This window comes from Salvelinus fontinalis, chromosome 2 (assembly GCF_029448725.1).
Source record: "Salvelinus fontinalis isolate EN_2023a chromosome 2, ASM2944872v1, whole genome shotgun sequence".
Taxonomy (NCBI): Eukaryota; Metazoa; Chordata; class Actinopteri; order Salmoniformes; family Salmonidae; genus Salvelinus; species Salvelinus fontinalis.
This window is the reverse complement of record NC_074666.1, coordinates 91759705-91781944: the sequence shown is the minus strand read 5'-3', so window position 1 is coordinate 91781944 and position 22240 is coordinate 91759705. Positions and strand designations below refer to the sequence as shown.

The window sequence follows — 22240 nt, the reverse complement described above, 5'->3', positions numbered from 1 at the left end:
TGGACTACTGTGGTGGTGTTAGTATGGACTACTGTGGTGGTGTTAGTATGGACTACTGTGATGTTGTGAGTATGGACTACTGTGGTGGTGTTGTTATTATGGACTACTGTGGTGGTGTTGTGTGTATGGACTACTGTGGTGTTGTTAGTATGGACTACTGTGGTAGCGTTGTGTGTATGGACTACTGTGGTGGTGTTGTGAGTATGGACTACTGTGGTGGTGTTAGTGTGGACTACTGTGGTGGTGTTGTGAGTATGGACTACTGTGGTGGTGTTAGTATGGACTACTGTGGTGGTGTTAGTATGGACTACTGTGGTGGTGTTAGTATGGACTACTGTGGTGGTGTTGTGTGTATGGACTACTGTGGTGGTGTGAGTATGGACTACTGTGGTGTTGTTAGTATGGACTACTGTGGTGGCGTTGTGTGTATGGACTACTGTGGTGTTGTTAGTATGGACTACTGTGGTGGTGTTGTGTGTATGGACTACTGTGGTGGTGTTAGTATGGACTACTGTGGTGGTGTTGTGAGTATGGACTACTGTGGTGGTGTTAGTGTGGACTACTGTGGTGTTGTGAGTATGGACTACTGTGGTGGTGTTAGTATGGACTACTGTGGTGGTGTTAGTATGGACCACTGTGGTGGTGTTAGTATGGACTACTGTGGTGGTGTTAGTATGGACTACTGTGGTGGTGTTAGTATGGACTACTGTGGTGGTGTTAGTATGGACTACTGTGGTGGTGTTAGTATGGACTACTGTGGTGGTGTTAGTATGGACTACTGTGGTGGTGTTAGTATGGACTACTGTGGTGGTGTTAGTATGGACTACTGTGGTGGTGTTAGTATGGACTACTGTGGTGGTGTTAGTATGGACTACTGTGGTGGTGTTAGTATGGACCACTGTGGTGGTGTTGTGATTGTGGACTACTGTGGTGGTGTTGTGAGTATGGACTACTGTGGTGGTGTTAGTATGGACTACTGTGGTGGTGTTAGTATGGACTACTGTGGTGGTGTTAGTATGGACTACTGTGGTGGTGTTGTGATTGTGGACTACTGTGGTGGTGTTGTTAGTATGGACTACTGTGGTGGTGTTAGTATGGACTACTGTGGTGGTGTTAGTATGGACTACTGTGGTGGTGTTGTTAGTATGGACTTCTGTGGTGGTGTTGTGAATATGGACTACTGTGGTGGTGTTGTTAGTATGGACTACTGTGGTGGTGTTGTGAGTGTGGACTACTGTGGTGTTGTTAGTATGGACTACTGTGGTGTTGTTAGTATGGACTACTGTGGTACAACTCTGATATAACTATAACTCTGATATAACTATAACTCTGATATAACTCTGAAATAACTCTGATATAACTCTGATATAACTCTGATATAACTCTGATATAACTATAAGTCTGATATAACTATAACTCTGATATAACTCTGATACAACTCTGATATAACTATAACTCTGATATAACTCTGATACAACTCTGATATAACTATAACTCTGATATTACTCTGATATAACTATAACTCTGATATAACTCTGATACAACTATAACTCTGATATTACTCTGATATAACTATAACTCTGATATAACTCTGATACAACTCTGATATAACTATAACTCTGATATAACTCTGATATAACTATAACTCTGATATTACTCTGATATAACTATAACTCTGATATAACTCTGATACAACTCTGATATAACTATAACTCTGATATAACTATAACTCTGATATAACTATAACTCTGATATAACTATAACTCTGATACAACTCTGATATAACTCTGATATAACTATAACTCTGATATAACTCTGATATAACTATAACTCTGATACAACTCTGATATAACTATAACTCTGATATAACTCTGATATAACTATAACTCTGATACAACTCTGATATAACTCTGATATAACTCTGATATAACTATAACTCTGATATAGCTCTGATATAACTATAACTCTGATACAACTCTGATATAACTCTGATACAACTCTGATATAACTCTGATATAACTCTGATATAACTATAACTCTGATATAACTCTGATATAACTACAACTCTGATATAACTATAACTCTGATATAACTATAACTCTGATATAACTATAACTCTGATATAACTATAACTCTGATATAACTATAACTCTGATATAACTATAACTCTGATATAACTCTGATATAACTATAACTCTGATATAACTCTGATATAACTATAACTCTGATATAACTATAACTCTGATATAACTCTGATAGAACTCTGATATAACTCTGATATAACTCTGATATAACTCTGATATAACTATAACTCTGATATAACTCTGATATAACTATAACTCTGATATAACTATAACTCTGATATAACTCTGATATAACTCTGATATAACTCTGATATAACTATAACTCTGATATAACTCTGATATAACTATAACTCTGATATTACTCTGATATAACTATAACTCTGATACAACTCTGATATAACTCTGATATAACTCTGATATAACTCTGATATAACTCTGATATAACTCTGATATAACTCTGATATAACTATAACTCTGATACATTCTGATATAACTCTGATATAACTATAACTCTGATACAACTCTGATATAACTCTGATATAACTATAACTCTGATATAACTATAACTCTGATACAACTCTGATACAACTCTGATATAACTCTGATACAACTCTGATATAACTCTGATATAACTCTGATATAACTCTGATATAACTATAACTCTGATACAACTCTGATACAACTCTGATATAACTCTGATATAACTATAACTCTGATACAACTCTGATACAACTCTGATATAACTCTGATATAACTATAACTCTGATATAACTCTGATATAACTCTGATATAACTATAACTCTGATATAACTATAACTCTGATACAACTCTGATATAACTCTGATACAACTCTGATATAACTATAACTCTGATATAACTCTGATATAACTCTGATATAACTATAACTCTGATATTACTATAACTCTGATATAACTCTGATATAACTATAACTCTGATATAACTATAACTCTGATACAACTCTGATATAATTCTGATACAACTCTGATATAACTATAACTCTGATATAACTCTGATATAACTATAACTCTGATATAACTCTGATACAACTCTGATATAACTATAACTCTGATATAACTCTGATATAACTCTGATATAACTCTGAAATAACTCTGATATAACTCTGATATAACTATAACTCTGATACAACTCTGATACAACTCTGATATAACTCTGATATAACTATAACTCTGATATAACTCTGATATAACTATAACTCTGATACAACTCTGATATAACTATAACTCTGATACAACTCTGATATAACTATAACTCTGATATAACTCTGATATAACTATAACTCTGATACAACTCTGATATAACTCTGATATAACTATAACTCTGATATAACTCTGAAATAACTATAACTCTGATACAACTCTGATATAACTCTGATATAACTCTGATATAACTCTGAAATAACTCTGATATAACTCTGATATAACTATAACTCTGATACAACTCTGATATAACTATAACTCTGATATAACTCTGATATAACTCTGATATAACTATAACTCTGATACAACTCTGATATAACTCTGATATAACTCTGATATAACTATAACTCTGATACAACTCTGATATAACTCTGATATAACTATAACTCTGATATAACTCTGATATAACTATAACTCTGATATAACTCTGATATAACTATAACTCTGATATAACTATAACTCTGATATAACTATAACTCTGATACAACTCTGATATAACTATAACTCTGATACAACTCTGATTTAACTCTGATATAACTATAACTCTGATATAACTCTAACTCTGATACAACTATAACTCTGATATAACTATAACTCTGATATAACTATAACTCTGATATAACTCTGATATAACTATAACTCTGATATAACTCTAACTCTGATACAACTATAACTCTGATATAACTATAACTCTGATATAACTATAACTCTGATATAACTATAACTCTGATATAACTCTGATATAACTATAACTCTGATATAACTCTGATATAACTATAACTCTGATATAACTATAACTCTGATATAACTATAACTCTGATATAACTATAACTCTGATACAACTCTGATATAACTATAACTCTGATACAACTCTGATATAACTCTGATATAACTATAACTCTGATATAACTCTGAAATAACTATAACTCTGATATAACTCTGATATAACTATAACTCTGATATAACTCTGATATAACTATAACTCTGATATAACTATAACTCTGATACAACTCTGATATAACTATAACTCTGATACAACTCTGATACAACTCTGATATAACTATAACTCTGATACAACTCTGATATAACTCTGATATAACTATAACTCTGATACAACTCTGATATAACTCTGATATAACTATAACTCTGATATAACTCTGAAATAACTATAACTCTGATACAACTCTGATATAACTCTGATATAACTCTGATATAACTATAACTCTGATACAACTCTGATACAACTCTGATATAACTATAACTCTGATACAACTCTGATATAACTATAACTCTGATATAACTCTGATATAACTATAACTCTGATATAACTCTGATATAACTCTGATATAACTATAACTCTGATATAACTCTGAAATAACTATAACTCTGATACAACTCTGATATAACTCTGATATAACTATAACTCTGATATAACTCTGATATAACTATAACTCTGATATAACTATAACTCTGATACAACTCTGATATAACTATAACTCTGATATAACTCTGATATAACTATAACTCTGATATAACTCTGATATAACTCTGATATAACTATAACTCTGATATAACTCTGAAATAACTATAACTCTGATACAACTCTGATATAACTCTGAAATAACTATAACTCTGATACAACTCTGATATAACTCTGATATAACTATAACTCTGATACAACTCTGATATAACTCTGATATAACTCTGATATAACTAGAACTCTGTTACAACTCTGATATAACTATAACTCTGATATAACTATAACTCTGATACAACTCTGATATAACTATAACTCTGATACAACTCTGATATAACTATAACTCTGATATAACTCTGATATAACTCTGATACAACTCTGATATAACTATAACTCTGATACAACTCTGATATAACTCTGATACAACTCTGATACAACTCTGATACAACTCTGATATAACTCTGATATAACTCTGATATAACTAGAACTCTGTTACAACTCTGATATAACTATAACTCTGATATAACTATAACTCTGATACAACTCTGATATAACTATAACTCTGATACAACTCTGATATCACTATAACTCTGATATAACTATAACTCTGATATTACTATAACTCTGATATAACTCTGATATAACTATAACTCTGATATTACTATAACTCTGAGATAACTCTGATATAACTATAACTCTGATATAACTATAACTCTGATACAACTCTGATATAACTCTGATATAACTATAACTCTGATATAACTCTGATATAACTATAACTCTGATATAACTCTGATACAACTCTGATATAACTCTGATATAACTCTGATACATTCTGATATAACTCTGATATAACTCTGATATAACTATAACTCTGATATAACTCTGATATAACTATAACTCTGATATAACTCTGATATAACTATAACTCTGATATAACTCTGATATTACTCTGATATAACTATAACTCTGATATAACTCTGATATTACTCTGATATAACTCTGATATTACTCTGATACAACTCTGTTACAACTCTGATATAACTCTGATACAACTCTGATATAACTCTGATATAACTATAACTCTGATACAACTCTGATATAACTCTGATATAACTATAACTCTGATACAACTCTGATATAACTCTGATACATTCTGATATAACTCTGATATAACTATAACTCTGATATAACTATAACTCTGATATAACTATAACTCTGATACAACTCTGATATAACTCTGATATAACTATAACTCTGATACAACTCTGATATAACTATAACTCTGTTACAACTCTGATATAACTCTGATACAACTCTGATATAACTCTGATATAACTCTGATACATTCTGATATAACTCTGATATAACTATAACTCTGATATAACTCTGATATAACTCTGATATAACTATAACTCTGATACATTCTGATATAACTCTGATATAACTATAACTCTGATACAACTCTGATATAACTATAACTCTGATACAACTCTGATACAACTCTGATACAACTCTGATATAACTATAACTCTGATACAACTCTGATATAACTATAACTCTGATACAACTCTGATATAACTCTGATATAACTATAACTCTGATATAACTATAACTCTGATATAACTATAACTCCGATATTACTATAACTCTGATATAACTATAACTCTGATACAACTCTGATATAACTCTGATATAACTATAACTCTGATATAACTATAACTCTGATACAACTCTGATATAACTCTGATATAACTATAACTCTGATACAACTCTGATATAACTCTGATACAACTCTGATATAACTCTGATATGACTATAACTCTGATATAACTCTGATATAACTATAACTCTGATATAACTCTGATACAACTCTGATATAACTATAACTCTGATATAACTCTGATATAACTCTGATATAACTCTGATATAACTATAACTCTGATATAACTCTGATACAACTCTGATATAACTATAACTCTGAAATAACTATAACTCTGATATAACTCTGATATAACTCTGATATAACTATAACTCTGATACAACTCTGATATAACTCTGATATAACTCTGATATAACTATAACTCTGATATAACTCTGATACAACTCTGATATAACTATAACTCTGATATAACTCTGATATAACTCTGATATAACTCTGATATAACTATAACTCTGATATAACTCTGATACAACTCTGATATAACTATAACTCTGAAATAACTATAACTCTGATATAACTCTGATATAACTCTGATATAACTATAACTCTGATACAACTCTGATATAACTCTGATATAACTATAACTCTGATATAACTCTGATACAACTCTGATATAACTATAACTCTGATATAACTCTGATATAACTATAACTCTGATACAACTCTGATATAACTCTGACATAACTCTGATATAACTATAACTCTGTTACAACTCTGATATAACTATAACTCTGATATAACTCTGATATAACTATAACTCTGATATAACTCTGATATTACTCTGATATAACTATAACTCTGATATTACTCTGATATAACTATAACTCTGATATTACTCTGATATAACTCTGATATAACTATAACTCTGTTACAACTCTGATATAACTATAACTCTGATATAACTATAACTCTGATATAACTATAACTCTGATATAACTATAACTCTGATACAACTATAACTCTGATATAACTCTGATATAACTCTGATATAACTATAACTCTGATATAACTATAACTCTGATATAACTCTGATATTATTCTGATATTGTCACGATCGTCAAAGGGAGAGAGAGAGGACCAAGGTGCAGCGCGTGAAAAATACATCTTCTTTTTATTATAAGAAGGAAAAAACAACTCTGATACAACTCTGATATAACTCTGATATAACTCTAACTCTGATACAACTCTGATATAACTCTGATATAACTCTGATATAACTATAACTCTGATATAACTCTGATATAACTATTACTCTGATATAACTCTGATATAACTCTGATATAACTATAACTCTGATACAACTCTGATACAACTCTGATATAACTCTGATATAACTATAACTCTGATATAACTCTGATATAACTCTGATATAACTATAACTCTGATACAACTCTGATATAACTCTGATATAACTCTTATATAACTATAACTCTGATACAACTCTGATACAACTCTAAAATAACTATAACTCTGATATAACTCTGATACAACTCTGATATTACTCTGATATAACTCTGATATAACTATAACTCTGATATAACTCTGATATAACTATAACTCTGATACAACTCTGATACAACTCTGATATAACTATAACTCTGATACAACTCTGATACAACTCTGATATAACTCTGATATAACTATAACTCTGATATAACTATAACTCTGATACAACTCTGATATAACTCTTATACAACTCTGATATAACTCTGATATAACTATAACTGATATAACTATAACTCTGATATAACTCTGAAATAACTATAACTCTGATACAACTCTGATATAACTCTGATATAACTCTGATATAACTATAACTCTGATATAACTATAACTCTGATACAACTCTGATATAACTATAACTCTGATACAACTCTGATATAACTAGAACTCTGATATAACTCTGATATAACTCTGATATAACTATAACTCTGATATAACTCTGATATAACTATAACTCTGATATAACTCTGATATAACTATAACTCTGATATTACTCTGATATAACTATAACTCTGATATAACTATAACTCTGATATAACTATAACTCTGATATAACTCTGATATAACTCTGATATAACTATAACTCTGATATAACTCTGATATAACTCTGATATAACTCTGATATAACTATAACTCTGATATAACTCTGATATAACTAGAACTCTGATATTACTCTGATATAACTATAACTCTGATATTACTCTGATATAACTCTGATATAACTATAACTCTGATATAACTCTGATATTACTCTGATATAACTCTGATACAACTCTGATATAACTCTGATATAACTATAACTCTGATATTACTCTGATATAACTCTGATATAACTATAACTCTGTTACAACTCTGATATAACTATAACTCTGATATAACTCTGATATTACTCTGATATAACTATAACTCTGATATTACTCTGATATAACATAACTCTGATATTACTCTGATATAACTCTGATATAACTATAACTCTGTTACAACTCTGATATAACTACAACTCTGATATAACTATAACTCTGATATAACTATAACTCTGATATAACTCTGATATAACTCTGATATAACTATAACTCTGATATAACTATAACTCTGATATAACTATAACTCTGATATAACTCTGATATAACTATAACTCTGATATAACTCTGATATAACTATAACTCTGATATAACTCTGATATTACTCTGATATAACTCTGATATAACTATAACTCTGATAGAACTCTGATATAACTATAACTCTGATATAACTCTGATATAACTCTGATATAACTCTGATATAACTATAACTCTGATAGAACTCTGATATAACTCTGATATAACTCTGATATAACTCTGATATAACTATAACTCTGATATAACTCTGATAGAACTCTGATATAACTCTGATATAACTATAACTCTGATATAACTCTGATATAACTATAACTCTGATATTACTCTGCTATAACTATAACTCTGATACAACTCTGATATAACTGATATAACTCTGATATAACTCTGATATAACTCTGATATAACTCTGATATAACTATAACTCTGATACATTCTGATATAACTCTGATATAACTATAACTCTGATATAACTATAACTCTGATCTAACTATAACTCTGATACAACTCTGATATAACTATAACTCTGATACAACTCTGATATAACTCAGATATAACTATAACTCTGATATAACTCTGATAACTCTGATATAACTCTGATAAAACTCTGATACAACTCTGATATAACTCTGATATAACTCTAACTCTGATATAACTCTGATACAACTCTGATACAACTCTGATACAACTCTGATATAACTCTGATACAACTCTGATATAACTCTGATATAACTCTGATATAACTCTGATATAACTATAACTCTGATACAACTCTGATACAACTCTGATATAACTCTGATATAACTATAACTCTGATACAACTCTGATACAACTCTGATATAACTATAACTCTGATATAACTCTGAAATAACTATAACTCTGATACAACTCTGATATAACTCTGATATAACTATAACTCTGATATAACTATAACTCTGATATAACTCTGAAATAACTATAACTCTGATACAACTCTGATATAACTCTGAAATAACTATAACTCTGATACAACTCTGATATAACTCTGATATAACTATAACTCTGATACAACTCTGATATAACTCTGATATAACTATAACTCTGATATAACTCTGATATAACTATAACTCTGATACAACTCTGATATAACTCTGATATAACTCTGATATAACTATAACTCTGATATAACTCTGATATAACTATAACTCTGATACAACTCTGATATAACTATAACTCTGATATAACTCTGATATAACTATAACTCTGATATAACTCTGATATAACTATAACTCTGATACAACTCTGATATAACTCTGATATAACTCTGATATAACTATAACTCTGATACAACTCTGATATAACTAGAACTCTGTTACAACTCTGATATAACTATAACTCTGATATAACTATAACTCTGATACAACTCTGATATAACTCTGATATAACTCTGATATAACTATAACTCTGATATAACTCTGATATAACTATAACTCTGATATAACTATAACTCTGATATAACTATAACTCTGATATAACTAGAACTCTGATATAACTCTGATATAACTCTGATATAACTATAACTCTGATATAACTCTGATATAACTATAACTCTGATATAACTCTGATATAACTATAACTCTGATATTACTCTGATATAACTATAACTCTGATATAACTATAACTCTGATATAACTATAACTCTGATATAACTCTGATATAACTCTGATATAACTATAACTCTGATATAACTCTGATATAACTCTGATATAACTCTGATATAACTATAACTCTGATATAACTCTGATATAACTAGAACTCTGATATTACTCTGATATAACTATAACTCTGATATTACTCTGATATAACTCTGATATAACTATAACTCTGATATAACTCTGATATTACTCTGATATAACTCTGATACAACTCTGATATAACTCTGATATAACTATAACTCTGATATTACTCTGATATAACTCTGATATAACTATAACTCTGTTACAACTCTGATATAACTATAACTCTGATATAACTCTGATATTACTCTGATATAACTATAACTCTGATATTACTCTGATATAACATAACTCTGATATTACTCTGATATAACTCTGATATAACTATAACTCTGTTACAACTCTGATATAACTACAACTCTGATATAACTATAACTCTGATATAACTATAACTCTGATATAACTCTGATATAACTCTGATATAACTATAACTCTGATATAACTATAACTCTGATATAACTATAACTCTGATATAACTCTGATATAACTATAACTCTGATATAACTCTGATATAACTATAACTCTGATATAACTCTGATATTACTCTGATATAACTCTGATATAACTATAACTCTGATAGAACTCTGATATAACTATAACTCTGATATAACTCTGATATAACTCTGATATAACTCTGATATAACTATAACTCTGATAGAACTCTGATATAACTCTGATATAACTCTGATATAACTCTGATATAACTATAACTCTGATATAACTCTGATAGAACTCTGATATAACTCTGATATAACTATAACTCTGATATAACTCTGATATAACTATAACTCTGATATTACTCTGCTATAACTATAACTCTGATACAACTCTGATATAACTGATATAACTCTGATATAACTCTGATATAACTCTGATATAACTCTGATATAACTATAACTCTGATACATTCTGATATAACTCTGATATAACTATAACTCTGATATAACTATAACTCTGATCTAACTATAACTCTGATACAACTCTGATATAACTATAACTCTGATACAACTCTGATATAACTCAGATATAACTATAACTCTGATATAACTCTGATAACTCTGATATAACTCTGATAAAACTCTGATACAACTCTGATATAACTCTGATATAACTCTAACTCTGATATAACTCTGATACAACTCTGATACAACTCTGATACAACTCTGATATAACTCTGATACAACTCTGATATAACTCTGATATAACTCTGATATAACTCTGATATAACTATAACTCTGATACAACTCTGATACAACTCTGATATAACTCTGATATAACTATAACTCTGATACAACTCTGATACAACTCTGATATAACTATAACTCTGATATAACTCTGAAATAACTATAACTCTGATACAACTCTGATATAACTCTGATATAACTATAACTCTGATATAACTATAACTCTGATATAACTCTGAAATAACTATAACTCTGATACAACTCTGATATAACTCTGAAATAACTATAACTCTGATACAACTCTGATATAACTCTGATATAACTATAACTCTGATACAACTCTGATATAACTCTGATATAACTATAACTCTGATATAACTCTGATATAACTATAACTCTGATACAACTCTGATATAACTCTGATATAACTCTGATATAACTATAACTCTGATATAACTCTGATATAACTATAACTCTGATACAACTCTGATATAACTATAACTCTGATATAACTCTGATATAACTATAACTCTGATATAACTCTGATATAACTATAACTCTGATACAACTCTGATATAACTCTGATATAACTCTGATATAACTATAACTCTGATACAACTCTGATATAACTATAACTCTGATACAACTCTGATATAACTCTGATATAACTATAACTCTGATATAACTCTGAAATAACTATAACTCTGATACAACTCTGATATAACTCTGATATAACTATAACTCTGATATAACTCTGATACAACTCTGATATAACTATAACTCTGAAATAACTATAACTCTGATACAACTCTGATATAACTCTGATATAACTCTGATATAACTAGAACTCTGTTACAACTCTGATATAACTATAACTCTGATATAACTATAACTCTGATACAACTCTGATATAACTCTGATATAACTCTGATATAACTATAACTCTGATATAACTCTGATATAACTATAACTCTGATATAACTATAACTCTGATATAACTATAACTCTGATATAACTATAACTCTGATATAACTCTGATATAACTATAACTCTGATATAACTATAACTCTGATATAACTATAACTCTGATACAACTCTGATATAACTATAACTCTGATATAACTATAACTCTGATATAACTATAACTCTGATACAACTCTGATATAACTATAACTCTGATACAACTCTGATATAACTCTGATATAACTATAACTCTGATACAACTCTGATATAACTCTGATATAACTATAACTCTGATATAACTCTGATATAACTATAACTCTGATATAACTATAACTCTGATATAACTCTGATATAACTATAACTCTGATATAACTCTGATATAACTATAACTCTGATATAACTCTGATATAACTATAACTCTGATATAACTCTGATATAACTATAACTCTGATATAACTATAACTCTGATATAACTATAACTCTGATATAACTCTGATATGACTATAACTCTGATATTACTCTGATATAACTATAACTCTGATATAACTCTGATACAACTCTGATACAACTCTGATATAACTCTGATACAACTCTGATACAACTATAACTCTGATATAACTCTGATATAACTATAACTCTGATATAACTCTGATATAACTATAACTCTGATATAACTCTGATATAACTATAACTCTGATATAACTATAACTCTGATACAACTCTGATATAACTATAACTCTGTTACAACTCTGATATAACTATAACTCTGATACAACTCTGATATAACTCTGATATAACTATAACTCTGATACAACTCTGATATAACTCTGATATAACTCTGATATAACTATAACTCTGATATAACTCTGATATAACTATAACTCTGATACAACTCTGATATAACTCTGATATAACTATAACTCTGATATAACTCTGATATAACTAGAACTCTGTTACAACTCTGATATAACTATAACTCTGATACAACTCTGATATAACTATAACTCTGATATAACTCTGATATAACTCTGATATAACTCTGATATAACTATAACTCTGATATAACTCTGATATAACTCTGAAATAACTATAACTCTGATATAACTCTGATATAACTCTGATATAACTATAACTCTGATACAACTCTGATATAACTCTGATATAACTATAACTCTGATATAACTCTGATATAACTATAACTCTGATACAACTCTGATATAACTATAACTCTGATATAACTCTGATATAACTCTGATATAACTCTGATATAACTATAACTCTGATATAACTCTGATATAACTCTGAAATAACTATAACTCTGATATAACTCTGATATAACTCTGATATAACTATAACTCTGATATAACTCTGATATAACTATAACTCTGATATAACTCTGATATAACTATAACTCTGATACAACTCTGATATAACTATAACTCTGATACAACTCTGATATAACTATAACTCTGATATAACTCTGATATAACTATAACTCTGATACAACTCTGATATAACTCTGATATAACTCTGATATAACTATAACTCTGTTACAACTCTGATATAACTATAACTCTGATATAACTCTGATATAACTATAACTCTGATATAACTCTGATATAACTCTGATATTACTATAACTCTGATATTACTCTGATATAACTCTGATATAACTATAACTCTGTTACAACTCTGATATAACTATAACTCTGATATAACTATAACTCTGATATAACTATAACTCTGATATAACTCTGATATAACTCTGATATAACTATAACTCTGATATAACTATAACTCTGATATAACTCTGATATTACTCTGATATTGTCACGATCGTCAAAGGGAGAGAGAGAGGACCAAGGTGCAGCGCGTGAAAAATACATCTTCTTTTTATTATAAGAAGGAAAAAACAAAACTAACCAGACGACCGTGAAGCTATACAAACAAAAGTGCTGACACAAAACACTTCGACATAGACAATTCCCCACAAACAGCTAAAGCCTATGGTTGCCTTAAATATGGCTCCCAATCAGAGACAACAATAACCAGCTGTCTCTAATTGAGACCCAATTCAGGCGACCATAGACTTTCCTAGATACCTACACTCAACCATAGACACAGGTAGACTTCTATACTAAACATAAACCCAACTACTCTAATAAACCCCCTAAACCTTACAACCACCCTAGACACTACAAAAACACATACATTCCCCATGTCACACCCTGACCTAACTAAAATAATTAAGAAAACAAAGAATACTAAGGCCAGGGCGTGACAGATATAACTATAACTCTGATATAACTCTGAAATAACTATAACTCTGAGACAACTCTGATATAATTCTGATACAACTCTGATATAACTATAACTCTGATATAACTATAACTCTGATATAACTATAACTCTGATATAACTCTGATATAACTATAACTCTGATATTACTCTGATATAACTCTGATATTACTCTGATATAACTCTGATATAACTCTGATATTACTCTGATATAACTCTGATATTACTCTGATATTACTATAACTCTGATATAACTATAACTCTGATATTACTCTGATAGAACTCTGATATAACTATAACTCTGATATAATTATAACTCTGATATAACTCTGATATAACTATAACTCTGATATAACTCTGATATAACTATAACTCTGATATAACTCTGATATAACTATAACTCTGATATAACTCTGATATTACTCTGATATAACTATAACTCTGATATAACTATAACTCTGATATAACTCTGATATAACTATTACTCTGATATAACTCTGATATAACTATAACTCTGATATAACTCTGATATAACTCTGATATAACTATAACTCTGATATAACTCTGATATAACTATAACTCTGATATTACTCTGATATAACTATAACTCTGATATTACTCTGATATAACTATAACTCTGATATAACTCTGATATTACTCTGATATAACTATAACTCTGATATAACTATAACTCTGATATAACTCTGATATAACTATAACTCTGATATAACTCTGATATACAGTGATCCCTCGCCACTTCGCGGTTCACTTATCGCGGATTCGCTATTTCGCGGATTTTCATAATGCATTTTTTATTTTTTTTTGGTGCATTGTGCTCTGCATTCTGATTCGCTAAAAACTCACTCCCGCTTCTTGTATCAAAACATGCTACGAATTGTGCTATCATTTTGTCGTCTCGTGCAGTTATGTGTACGTACATGAAACAGCTTGGCAAATTTACATTAAGTTGGCCAAATTATCTTGTAATTTCGAACATCTCCTAAACCCATAATGTCGACGAAACGCTCTGAAGAGCAGTGAAACGGCCTACACGTGAGTCACTGTATTTGTATACATGTAATAGTTGCTAATTGTAAAAAAAAAAAAAGTTTTCTATTTCGCGGATTTCACTTATCGCGGGTCATTTTCGGAACGTAACCCCCGCGATAAACGAGGGATTACTGTAACTATAACTCTGATATTACTCTGATATAACTATAACTCTGATATAACTCTGATATAACTCTGATATAACTCTGATACAACTCTGATACAACTCTGATATAACTATAACTCTGATATAACTCTGATACAACTCTGATATAACTCTGATGTAACTATAACTCTGATATAACTCTGATATAACTATAACTCTGATACAACTCTGATATAACTATAACTCTGATATAACTATAACTCTGATATAACTATAACTCTGATATAACTATAACTCTGATATAACTCTGATATAACTCTGATATAACTATAACTCTGATATAACTCTGATATAACTATAACTCTGATATAACTCTGATATAACTATAACTCTGATATAACTCTGATATAACTATAACTCTGATATAACTCTGATATAACTATAACTCTGATATAACTCTGATATAACTATAACTCTGATATAACTCTGATATAACTATAACTCTGATATAACTCTGATATAACTATAACTCTGATATAACTCTGATATAACTATAACTCTGATATAACTCTGATATAACTATAACTCTGATATAACTCTGATATAACTATAACTCTGATATAACTATAACTCTGATATAACTATAACTCTGATATAACTCTGATATAACTATAACTCTGATATAACTCTGATATAACTATAACTCTGATATAACTCTGATATTACTCTGATATAACTATAACTCTGATATAACTATAACTCTGATATAACTCTGATATAACTATAACTCTGATATAACTCTGATATAACTATAACTCTGATATAACTATAACTCTGATATAACTCTGATATAACTATAACTCTGATATTACTCTGATATAACTATAACTCTGATATTACTCTGATATAACTATAACTCTGATATAACTCTGATATTACTCTGATATAACTATAACTCTGATATAACTATAACTCTGATATAACTCTGATATAACTATAACTCTGATATAACTCTGATATACAGTGATCCCTCGCCACTTCGCGGTTCACTTATCGCGGATTCGCTATTTCGCGGATTTTCATAATGCATTTTATTTTATTTTTTTGGTGCATTGTGCTCTGCATTCTGATTCGCTAAAAACTCACTCCCGCTTCTTGTATCAAAACATGCTACGAATTGTGCTATCATTTTGTCGTCTCGTGCAGTTATGTGTACGTACATGAAACAGCTTGGCAAATTTACATTAAGTTGGCCAAATTATCTTGTAATTTCGAACATCTCCTAAACCCATAATGTCGACGAAACGCTCTGAAGAGCAGTGAAACGGCCTACACGTGAGTCACTGTATTTGTATACATGTAATAGTTGCTAATTGTAAAAAAAAAAAAAAGTTTTCTATTTCGCGGATTTCACTTATCGCGGGTCATTTTCGGAACGTAACCCCCGCGATAAACGAGGGATTACTGTAACTATAACTCTGATATTACTCTGATATAACTATAACTCTGATATAACTCTGATATAACTCTGATATAACTCTGATACAACTCTGATACAACTCTGATATAACTATAACTCTGATATAACTCTGATATAACTCTGAAATAACTATAACTCTGATATAACTCTGATATAACTCTGATATAACTCTGATATAACTATAACTCTGATATAACTCTGATATAACTATAACTCTGATACAACTCTGATATAACTATAACTCTGATATAACTATAACTCTGATATAACTATAACTCTGATATAACTATAACTCTGATATAACTCTGATATAACTATAACTCTGATATAACTCTGATATAACTATAACTCTGATATAACTCTGACTATAACCTATAACTCTGATATAACTCTGATATAACTATAACTCTGATATAACTCTGATATAACTATAACTCTGATATAACTCTGACTATAACCTACCGCAACTCTGATATAACTCTGATATAACTATAACTCTGATATAACTCTGATATAACTATAACTCTGATATAACTCTGATATAACTATAACTCTGATATAACTCTGATATAACTATAACTCTGATATAACTCTGACTATAACCTATAACTCTGATATAACTATAACTCTGATATAACTATAACTCTGATATTACTCTGATATAACTATAACTCTGATATAACTATATAACTGATATAACTCTGATACTAAAGTGTATTCAGACCCCTTGACTTTTTCCACATTTTGTTACGTTACAGTTGTATCAGAGTTATATCAGAGTTATATCAGAGTTATATCAGAGTTATATCAGAGTTATATCAGAGTTGTATCAGAGTTATATCAGAGTTATAGTTATATCAGAGTTATATCAGAGTTATATAAGAGTTATAGTTATATCAGAGTTATATCAGAGTTATATCAGAGTTGTATCAGAGTTATATCAGAGTTATAGTTATATCAGAGTGATATCAGAGTTATATAAGAGTTATAGTTATATCAGAGTTATATCAGAGTTGTATCAGAGTTATATCAGAGTTATAGTTGTATCAGAGTTATATCAGAGTTATAGTTATATCAGAGTTATATCAGAGTTATAGTTATATCAGAGTTGTATCAGAGTTGTATCAGAGTTATAGTTATATCAGAGTTGTATCAGAGTTATATCAGAGTTATAGTTATATCAGAGTTATATCAGAGTTGTATCAGAGTTATATCAGAGTTGTATCAGAGTTGTATCAGAGTTATAGTTATATCAGAGTTGTATCAGAGTTGTATCAGAGTTATAGTTATATCAGAGTTGTATCAGAGTTGTATCAGAGTTGTATCAGAGTTATAGTTATATCAGAGTTATATCAGAGTTGTATCAGAGTTGTATCAGAGTTATATCAGAGTTATATCAGAGTTATATCAGAGTTGTATCAGAGTTATATCAGAGTTGTATCAGAGTTATAGTTATATCAGAGTTATATCAGAGTTATAGTTATATCAGAGTTATATCAGAATTATAGTTATATCAGAGTTGTATCAGAGTTATAGTTATATCAGAGTTATATCAGAGTTATATCAGAGTTGTATCAGAGTTATAGTTATATCAGAGTTATATCAGAGTTATAGGTATATCAGAGTTATATCAGAGTTGTATCAGAGTTATATCAGAGTTGTATCAGAGTTATAGTTATATCAGAGTTATATCAGAGTTATAGTTATATCAGAGTTATATCAGAGTTATAGTTATATCAGAGTTGTATCAGAGTTATAGTTATATCAGAGTTGTATCAGAGTTATAGTTATATCAGAGTTATATCAGAGTTATAGTTATATCAGAGTTATATCAGAGTTATATCAGAGTTATATCAGAGTTATAGTTATATCAGAGTTGTATCAGAGTTATAGTTATATCAGAGTTGTATCAGAGTTATAGTTATATCAGAGTTATATCAGAGTTATATCAGAGTTATATCAGAGTTATAGTTATATCAGAGTTATATCAGAGTTATAGTTATATCAGAGTTATATCAGAGTTATATCAGAGTTGTATCAGAGTTATAGTTATATCAGAGTTATATCAGAGTTATAGTTATATCAGAGTTATATCAGAGTAATATCAGAGTTATAGTTATATCAGAGTTATATCAGAGTAATATCAGAGTTATAGTTATATCAGAGTTATAGTTATATCAGAGTTATATCAGAGTTATAGTTATATCAGAGTTATAGTTATATCAGAGTTATATCAGAGTTATAGTTATATCAGAGTTATATCAGAGTAATATCAGAGTTATAGTTATATCAGAGTTATAGTTATATCAGAGTTATATCAGAGTTATAGTTATATCAGAGTTATATCAGAGTAATATCAGAGTTATAGTTATATCAGAGTTATATCAGAGTTATAGTTATATCAGAGTTATATCAGAGTTATAGTTATATCAGAGTAATATCAGAGTTATATCAGAGTTGTATCAGAGTTATATCAGAGTTATAGTTATATCAGAGTTATATCAGAGTTATATCAGAGTTGTATCAGAGTTGTATCAGAGTTATATCAGAGTTGTATCAGAGTTATATCGTTGTAAAGTCAGTGTGTGTTCTCTGTGGTGTGTGTAGGTGATGCTGGACAGGTGTGTGTGTATTGTGTAAACTCAGTGTGTGTTCTCTGTGGTGTGTGTAGGTGATGTTGGACAGGTGTGTGTGTATTGTGTAAACTCAGTGTGTGTTCTCTGTGGTGTGTGTAGGTGATGTTGGACAGGTGTGTGTGTATTGTGTAAACTCAGTGTGTGTTCTCTGTGGTGTGTGTAGGTGATGTTGGACAGGTGTGTGTGTATTGTGTAAACTCAGTGTGTGTTCTCTGTGGTGTGTGTGTGTGTAGGTGATGCTGGAACAGATGCAGGGTCTAATGCACCTGGAGTTGGCCGGTTGTAATGACTTCACGGAGGCCGGTCTGTGGTCCAGCCTGAACGCACGGCTCACCTCGCTCAGCGTCAGCGACTGTATCAACGTAGCAGACGACGCCATCGCTGCCATCTCACAGCTACTGCCCAACCTGTCAGAGCTCAGCCTGCAGGCCTACCACGTAACCGACACAGCCATGGCTTACTTCACAGCCAAACAGGTAGGTTTCAATCCTACACTGTTATAGAGAGCACACAGGTAGTGGTACACACACACACTTCTTCCCTTCCCCCTCTCTCCGTCCTCTCTGTAGGCCCGCAGATCAGTTCCCCTACCGGCCGGAGGGGCCCCCATTCATCATCAAATGTCATGTAAAAAAACCGAGTAGAATTGCGTGAAATGAGTTATAAAATTGGAAAGTCTTCTCTCCGCTCCATGGCAACATGGGTAGAAATACAGGAAATTAACCTGTTTTTCCTTCACTGTCCTTCATGATGAGTTCAGATTACTGTGGTCCTCTCATGATGAGTTCAGATTACTGTGGTCTCATAATGAGTTCAGATTACTGTGGTCCTCTCATGATGAGTTCAGATTACTGTGGTCTCATAATGAGTTCAGATTACTGTGGTCCTCTCATGATGAGTTCAGATTACTGTGGTCCTCTCATGATGAGTTCAGATTACTTTGGTCCTCTCATGATGAGTTCAGGTTACTGTGGTCCTCTCATGATGAGTTCAGATTACTGTGGTCTTCTCATGATGAGTTCAGATTAATGTGGGTGTCATGATGAGTTCAGATTACTGTGGTATTATGATGAGTTCAGATTACTGTGGGTGTCATGATGAATTCAGATTACTGTGATCCTCTCATGATGTGTTCAGATTACTGTGGTCTCATGATGAGTTCAGATTACTGTGGTCCTCTCATGATGAGTTCAGATTACTGTGGTCTCATGATGAGTTCAGATTACTGTGGGTGTCATGATGAATTCAGATTACTGTGGTCCTCTCATGATGAGTTCAGATTACTGTGGTCTCATGATGAGTTCAGATTACTGTGGTCCTCTCATGATGAGTTCAGATTACTGTGGTCTCATGATGAGTTCAGATTACTGTGGGTGTCATGATGAATTCAGATTACTGTGGTCCTCTCATGATTACATTTACATTACATTTAAGTCATTTAGCGTGCGCTCTCATGCATGAGTTCAGACTTACTGTGGTGCTTCACCTGATGACATCCAGTGGACTGCCACTTTCAGATAGTGCATCTAAATCTTTTAAGGGGGGGGGGGGGGTGGTGGGGTGCTCATGATGAGTTCAGATTACTGTGGGTCTCTCATGATGAGTTCA

The 22240-nt window shown here is 30.3% G+C and overlaps 1 protein-coding gene across 4 annotated transcripts in view; it reads left to right on the top strand.

Annotated features, from left to right (window-relative positions):
• LOC129831697 (F-box/LRR-repeat protein 16-like) overlaps window positions 1–22240 on the top strand; it is an 81259-nt gene that overhangs the window by 34316 nt on the left and 24703 nt on the right. For all 4 annotated transcript variants that reach the window (XM_055895092.1, XM_055895100.1, XM_055895075.1 and 1 more), the window contains one exon: window positions 20866–21108. In XM_055895092.1, the coding sequence (XP_055751067.1) occupies window positions 20866–21108 (243 nt within the window). The remainder of the gene's footprint in view (window positions 1–20865; window positions 21109–22240) is intronic.